Below are 8,387 nucleotides of genomic sequence, written 5' to 3'. Positions count from 1 at the left end.
GGTGACCTTTTCTCTGCTCCAAAACTTCTTCACAAGACTTAATGATGAGAGGTTGTATAGAGTCGTGGTTAAGAACATGAACTCTTAATTGAGATTCCATATCTTCCTAGCTGAATAACTTGGCCAAATTATTTAGCCTCTCTGTACTTAACTCCCTCCCCTGTAAAATGCTTGGTAAACACTTAGCATAGTTCTTGGAGAAAAAGTAAGTTCCACATAAGTGGTAGTATTACTTTTGCCATCTTGATAAAAAGGTAAGCCTACAAGACAAGAGGAAATTTCCTGAGGAGGTTAATTAAATACAGATATGGAGTCTCTACCTGGTATTCAAAAGTGAACAGTTACCTCCTCTCCCTCTTTACCTTCCAGATTGCATTAAACACCACTATTTTTCGGTGCCCGGCTCCTTAGCAAGAAAACCTGCAGATCTGAGACCCTTTAGCTGGGCAAAGGACAGAGGCCTGGGTTTTCCTTTCAGCTACTAGCAGTGAGCTGTGAAGGTTTGCCAAGCCCCATGTCCTCTCTGGGCCTCAGTTTCCTCCTCTGTCCAGGCCAGGCGGGGCTGCAGGAACTGATCGTCAAAGTTCTTTTGGGCTAAGATGTTCCGCTGTGCTCCATGTCGCCAGTCTCGCGTTCCCCCGGTGGCTCCGGCTCACCGCGCCCGCAGCGCTCACCCTCACCACTTGAGCTACCGCCCAGCGCCCCGCACTGCCCGGGAGGTGCCTCGCGGGCGCCCCCGGCCGGAATGGCAGGGTCCCACGTCCGCGCGCCTTCTCCCGCGCCCTCCGCCCCGCAGCCTGCCCGTCGCGCCTTTATACTGAGCGGGCTGGAAGCTCACTAATGTTTAACTCGGGGCCGAAACTTGGCGAGCGCAGGGTGAATCCGCGGCCCAGAGCAGGGTAGCAGGACGTGGGTCTGAGCAGGACGTGGGTCTGAGCAGCTCGCGGTGACTTCTGCCTGCGCTCCTGCTCCGAAAGCTCAGTTCCCAGCAGACGGCGACCATGAAGGTGAGTGATTAGCACGTCTCCCACCTACTCAGCCCCAGGGTCGAGTCGTAGGTGCTTCTTAGCCAGACTCTCCCCAAACTGCCCAGAAGTTCGCGGAAGAGGACCCGGGACTACCATTAGGCAGAAATCCCAGGACCGCTCTAACAGGTGAAGGGAGGTCCCAGAGCTCTGGCTTTGCTCTCCGATCTGCAGGTTTTCTTGCTAAGGAGCCAGGCACCGAGCCCTGGAAGTCCCAGAGAGCCACCCCAAAAAAATGCACGCTGAAACCCTCACTTGGCTTCAGACCAACAGGGAAGAGAAACCCGCACTAAAGTGTGCAGAATCCAAACATTCAAGGGGGCCCGACTTACCGAACTCCAAACCCTTCCAGCTCACTGTCTCCCTCTTCTAACTCACCCACCTGTAAACCCCGCCGCCGCTTAGGCAGCTCGGGCCCCGATCCTCCTACCCAGTCTGGGGCCAAACGCTTCCCTCTAATTGGACGTGATCTGACCGACTTGCAGACACCATGGAAGGTTCTCCTGGGACTGCTGGGTGCAGCTGCGCTTGTCACCATCATCACCGTGCCCGTGGTTCTGCTGAACAAAGGCAGTAAGTTTGAAACTTTTGAAAAAGATAAGACAGTTGGAGACCTGGATCAGGTTTCCCGGGGGGCTCAGACAGTGTGCCAGAGCGTCGCTAATAAGGCTTCCGGGGTTGTAGCTGCGTCTAATCTAGCGACAAGATTCACTTCAAAGGGTCTCCAGAGTTTCTGCTGGCTGTGAACCTTGCAGCTGCCACGTTTTGTTAGTTTTAACAAATGCATACTTCCTGAAATTAGGAGAAAGTCAGAATTTCTTTTTATTAAATTTAAAAATCTTAAATTTAATTTTTCAAAAGGTTTATGATTATGATCTTCTAAGAAAAGAAAGTAGTGTTTAAAGATCCCAAATGTTGCAACTAGATGTCTTAAGGGGTGGAAAATTTAAAAATGAAGCCAAAGACAATGCACAGGGAACCCATTTTTTTTGTTGTTGTTGTTTTATTTTTCTCCTTCAGGAATGATGAAAATTTCATCAATTTGAGAATCCAAATGTGACTATTTCACCAATTTAGGAATCTTGCAGAGCTAAATTATAAAGTTGGTGTGCATGACAATCTTCAGAGGGATCTGGTATCAGTGATGTTTTAGTGTACTATTCCCTTTAAAGTCACCTGTTTGTCTTTTTAGCTTGCCTGAGTGTTCCAGTTTAGGCCTAGATTTTGATACAAAACATTCAAATAATGAAATACACACGCTTGAATACAATCACATGATATTAACTAGATTGGGTTTCCTCTGGCCCTTCTTTTTCTTTTAAACACTTACTTTCATTTTAGCATTATACACTTACTAAATTAGTCAGTCAACTGAAACATTGTTTCTGGATGGTTGAGTCAATGAGGAAATGTAGTCAGTGCTTGCATACAAGGGGTCTCCATCCAGATTTCAAGGTAACAATTTAGAACTACTTTGTAAAACTATGAAAAATATGCTGCCCTGCAATTGAAGCAAAGGTGCCAGAAATTAAATAATAATAAATTGACCTATTGCTAATGACATTTACTTAAAGAAAGTAGTGTTTAAATTAAAGTGGTTACTTTAGACTACAGAGTGACAGACTTCAATCCACTTATGTTTGATTGTTTCTGTTGCATTATTAAGTTGTAATTATTTTCATGAAATGACACTTTTGTATATTTAAACAACAACTCATGCAAAGCCTTGTGGGAAAAGGATAGCTCATTCATATCAATAAATATGTATAGGACTTACACATTATGTTCCAAGACTGTGCTAGTCGCTGCAAATTTAACAATCACATTTTATAGACTACTAGAAATATACAAACAAATGACTTGTTGTGTGTGTGTGTTTGTGTGTGTGTGTGTGTGTGTGTGTGTGTGTCTAGCCTGTTTGTCTCCAAAACATCATGAAGGCATTAAAGCATCACTGGAAAGATGGATAAAACTGTAATTATTGGAACCTCCCTTAAGTGAAATTAGAGGGAATGTTGTACTTTGATAAGCCACTTGAGATGGGGAGTGAATTTGCCAAGGGCCCTTCATCATGCAGCTGCCTTCCATGGGCTTCTTTGAGTTAACTACCAAGATTTTCTTTCATTGAGTAGTGTATACAGACCTGGGAGGAGCTGTCTCACCCTAAACAGCACCAAGTCTCTCCTCCAAATAAAATTACAAGGATGTTTTCTTGAAGAGGACTTCTAGAGAGACTCAGGTCTCCACCTAACTACTCTAATTTAGGGTTCAAATTATAGAATGCTTGATCAAATTGATCAAGATTTCCCAGGAGATTGGGCACTCTCCTGGGAAAGCCAGGGAAGACTTCTCACAAGAGGTTTATTTTGTGGGGAAACTTTAATAGTTAGAAAATGTGAATGACTGTGTGACAACACAGAGACAAAAAATCATATCCTCAATTCTTGGATCCTAAAAGGATCCACAGCCAAAGAGGAGGGTAGATAGCAGGAAACGGAGTTGAATTTTAACCTGTAGATGATGCAGAACTGCTGGAGAATTTTGAGCATGACTGGACTGTTAGGCATGACATTTGGAAAGTGGGTTGAAATAGAGCAAGACTAGAAGGAAAAACAAGGGAAATGGCGTAGGACTCTTAGGGTATAGATTGCAGTACTGATTCTATATAGCTATTCAGAAATGTGAAGGACTAGACTTATGTAATTGATTAAAGATAAAGAGGTAAGGGGGAGAGTAGATAAGGACCTCTCTTAAGGAGGAGATGTGGTTTCATGGCGGTTTATATAAACTTCCCATTTTGCTTTCTTGTGTTTCTTAATTTCCGTCTATATATGTTTAGATACAAAACGGAAGTCATTTGTTTCAACTCCTGCCTTATCAGAAGGGACAGAGACAAAAGCTCAGGAGTGCAGCATTTTCACTTAATCAGCAATACCTTTCCTGGGCGGTGCCATAATAAGAGATTCTTACAGAGAATCCATAACCAACCATCAAGAGATGCTTCTCATATTATCTATCAAGTTTTAAGCAGGAAAGGGAGAAAGAAAGAGACTGGGGATCTATAAAAGGAAGGAGAAGGGGAATGTAAGGAAGAGAGAGAGAGAAGGAGGTTTAATAGAAAAAAAAGACCTAGATGATGTGAAAACAAAGAATGAAATTGCTAAAAGGAAGGAGAAAGATGCAACCCCACGCTCTTCCTCTGAGAGGTTAATTTAAGAGAAGGTCAAGTGTTTCCATAGGAAATGCTGAATTTAGTTAGCAGAACTAACACACTGGAACAGGAGGGAAATGTGGACAGCAGTTGAGGAGAGGCATAAACTACTGGTATTTTTTTTTTTTTAGAATAAAAATGTCTTGAGGTTAGAGGTTAGAATAACGACTGCTTGCATTTCTCCAACATATGTACATGTATATTACTAAAAGCATATACATATATATATAATCATCTCCATTTGTATATTTACACATATATACATATATATGTATATATAACTTTTAGTTACGTGTATATAAAACTTTTAGTTTTATATATATATATAACTTTATATATAATCATAATTTTATTTTAAATTTTTCACTTATTATAGATGAAGATTGCCTATTTGAACATTCAGGTTCCCTGAGAATTAGCAATAAAACAATTGTATGGAATTATAGAAATCCTAATAGCCTAATGATAAACTCCCCCTCACTCAGTATTTGTGATTCCTTTACTTCCCTTTTTTGCATTACATGCTGAGATTTGAAATACTTGGTTGCCAGATAGTTTTATTATGGAGTTGTATTATGGAGTTGGGAAGTATCGCTATTCTTCTTTTGTTCTTTTGTCTGCTTTAGTAGTAAATTTCCTCAATACCTTCTTTCAGTTCATAAGAAATTTGCCTGCTTACCCACCCACCAGTAATAAAAGAAAACCCAAATGTGAGGAGACAGGAATAATCAGAGAGAGAAAAGATAACATCTATGAAGTTTGCCTGAGAAAGTCCAGGATCGATTCCCAGTTGAAAAGCACAGAAATAAGTCTGAATGAAAGCTTTGTACATGTGGAGGACAGCTTCTAAACAGCATGCTCTGTGAAAGCTCTAGTTGATTCCGGGGAGCTGCTCAGTTAACTATTGTCAACTTTTGTGAGCGTTCCTGCAGACAGGCCAATGATTTTGGCTTTTGGTTCCCTAGCCATAGTATGCGCCTCAACTTTCTGTGTCTTAGAAATCTTTGCCTGTCTTCTCAAAAGGGTCCAGAGAGACAGAAAGGGAAGATTGTTTGCCCAGTTAATGGTCAGAGAAAGAGCATAAAGGGACTTCCTAGAGCTGGCTCAGTGTCCTTCTACTTTTATGACTTAAGAAAGTGCTGAGGCCCAGGGGGGAGGTGCCTATAAATAACCTGTAGGACCAGCTTCTTGGTGGAGGGGAAGGAATGTGAGGACTTGATAGTATTCAACAGGTTTTCACTGTGTGCCAGATATCGATTGGGCTGAGGGGCTTCAATATATTCCCCCATGTAATCCTTAAAATAACTCTTGGAGAGAGGTGCTATTATCATCTCCATTTGTACAGAAGGTTTGTAGAAACTTTGAGAGGATCAATCACTGCATAACAAATTACTCCAAAGCTTAAAACAATATTGTCTCATATTTTGTGTGGGTCAGGAATTTGGGAGTGGCTTAGCTTGGTGTCCTGGCTCAGGATCTCTCCTGAGGTTGCCATCTAGCTCAGCTTCCTGTTAACTGAAAGCACAGCTGGAGCTGGAGGACCCTGTCCAAGCTCACTCACAGGATGCCTAGCTAGAGTTCCCACCCACCCACAGCAAGGGCCTCAGATAACAAGGGAGCTTCCTTCCCTTGGAATGAAGGAGCCAAGAGAGGATCTAAGCAGAAGGCCCCAGTGTCTTTTATGACTCATCCTCAGAAGTGGGAGCTGTAGCATCCCTTCTGCTGTGATCCCATGGACCAACTCTACATCACATCAATGCCAGGGGCACTACACAAGGGTGGATATCCTTGAACCGTTTTTGGAGAACAGCTGCTAAAGAAGTTAAGGAACTTGCTCCATATTCCACAGAGTTAAGATTCACACTTGGACATTTTGACTCTAGAGCTGATACCTGATACTAATAAACTTCACATCATTTTGTTAGCTTGTGATCAAATATAAGCTTCAAATATATGATCAACTTGGTCCTATTAGCGTAATTGTTTCAACTTCTCCTTTACAGTTATATGATAATTTCGTGATTGCTAATCCTTAAACTTTAAGTGTTTTGAAGAGAAGAGTCTAGCACTAGTGCTTATATTCCTATATAAAACTGTATACAGGCAACAAATTTCAGCCTAAGAATGACATTGCATGCTTTTTCGTTTTCATTTTCTTATTATTTACTTATTAATTTATATTTTAGTAGTGCTAGGGAGTGAACCCAGAGTCTCACGCATACTCTAACCCTCTATCTACACCACCAACCCCCAACATTCCATACTTTCAGTAATCTTATTAAGTAGTATCCATATTTGCTTTCATTGTATTAAATTACACTTTTCTTTCTGATGCAAAATATTTTATTTCATTCGGTCTTCCCAGAACATACACTTCATAGACATATATTATTTTTTTAAATTTTTATTTGTTCTAATTAGTTACACATGACAGTAGAATGAATTTTTACACATCATACAAAAATGCAGTATAACTTCTCATTCTTCTGATTATACATGATGTAGAATCACACCAGTCATGTAGTCATATACACACATAAGGTAATAATGTTCCATTAATTCTACTATTCTCCTTTACCCTCTCCCTTCCCTTCACTCCCCTCTGCCTAATCTAAAGTACCTCTATTCTTCCCTAGTCCCCGCTAATTGTGAAAATTGGCAGATTATTTTTGTCTTGATATGCAAGCTAAGATGAAGTCACCTGTACCACTGGTAAAAAAAAAAAAAAATGGTGAGCCCTGTTGACTGCTGTCACAGCAATCAGTAGGCTCCATGCACACAGAAAGTCAGCCCTGAAAAAGAGAAAATATTAATAAACATATCAGAGAAAATATTCAACCTTTGTTTTTTTGGGATTGGTTTATTTCACTTAGCATGACATTCTCCTGCTGCATCCATTTACCTGCAAATGCCATAGTTTCATTCTCCTTTAAGGCTGAGTAATATTACTTGTGTATATATACCACATTGTTTTATCCATTCATCTCTTGAAGGGCACCTAGGTTGGTTCTGTAGTTTGGCTATTGTGAGTTGAGCTATAAACATTGGCATGGTTGCATCACTGTAGTATGCTGATTTTAAGTCCTTTAGATATAAACTGAGGAGTGGGATAGCTGGGTCAAAATGGTGGTTACATTCCAAATTTTCTGAGGAATCTCCATGCTGTTTTTCATAATGGTTGCACCAATTTACATTCCCACTAGTTATGCATGAGTGTACCTTTTCCCCATATCCTTGCCAACATTTATTGTTGCTTATATTTTTGGTAATTGTTCTTCTGACTAGAGTGAGATGAAGTCTCAGAGTAGTTTTCATTTGCATTTCTCTAATTGCTAGAGAGTTGAACATATTTTCATATATTTTTTGATCCATTGTACTTCTTCTGTGAAGTGTCTGTTCAGTTCCTTAGCCCATTTATTGATTGGATTATTTTTATGTTAATTTTTTAAGTTATTTATATACCTTGAGATTAATGCTGTATCTAAGATGCATGTGGTAAAGATTTTCCCCCATTCTGTAGGCTCCCTCTTCACGTTATTGATTGTTCTTGTGCTGAGAAGAAGTTTTTTAGTTTGAATCAATCCCATTTATTGATTCTTGATTTTACTTTGTGAGCTTTAGGAGTCTTGTAAAGGAAGTCAGTTCCTAAGTCAACATGGTAAAGATTTAGGCCACTTTTTCTTCTATTCTAATATAGTTTAAGGTCTGGTATTATGATGCCTCCTGCTTCACTTTTCTTACTAAGGAATTCTTTGGCTATTCTGGGTCTCTTATTTTTCCAAATGAATTTCATGATTGCTTTTTCTAGTTCTATAAAGAATGTCATTGGGATTTTAATAGGAATTGCATTAAATCTGTATAATGCTTTTGGTAGCATGGCCATTTTGACAATGTGAAGTCTGCCTATCCAAAAGCATGTGAACTCAGGGAAACTCAACCACTGAGCCACATCCACAGCCCTATTTTGTATTTTATTTAGAGACAAGATCTTAGCATCTCACTTTTGCTGAGGCTGGCTTTGAACTTGTGATCCTCAGCCTCTCAAGTTGCTGGGATTACAGGTGTACACCACCATCCCAGTTTTTTGGTTTTTTTCTTTCTTTCTTTTCTTTTTTTTTTCTTTTCTTTTCTTTTTTTTTTTTTTTTTTTTT

At 40.2% G+C, this 8,387-nt stretch overlaps 1 protein-coding gene across 1 annotated transcript in view; it reads left to right on the top strand.

The window, feature by feature from the left end:
* Window positions 1–746: 746 nt before the first annotated feature.
* The window catches only part of Dpp4 (dipeptidyl peptidase 4), an 80,574-nt gene continuing 72,933 nt past the window's right edge, over window positions 747–8,387 (top strand). The window contains exons 1-2 of the mRNA XM_015479253.2: window positions 747–1,007; window positions 1,511–1,598. Of these exons, the coding sequence (XP_015334739.1) occupies window positions 1,002–1,007; window positions 1,511–1,598 (94 nt within the window). The 5' untranslated portion in view covers window positions 747–1,001. The remainder of the gene's footprint in view (window positions 1,008–1,510; window positions 1,599–8,387) is intronic.

The sequence above is a fragment of the Marmota marmota genome, unplaced genomic scaffold (genome assembly GCF_001458135.2).
Source record: "Marmota marmota marmota unplaced genomic scaffold, marMar, whole genome shotgun sequence".
Lineage (NCBI taxonomy): Eukaryota > Metazoa > Chordata > Mammalia > Rodentia > Sciuridae > Marmota > Marmota marmota.
This window is presented reverse-complemented; position numbering and strand designations above follow the sequence as displayed.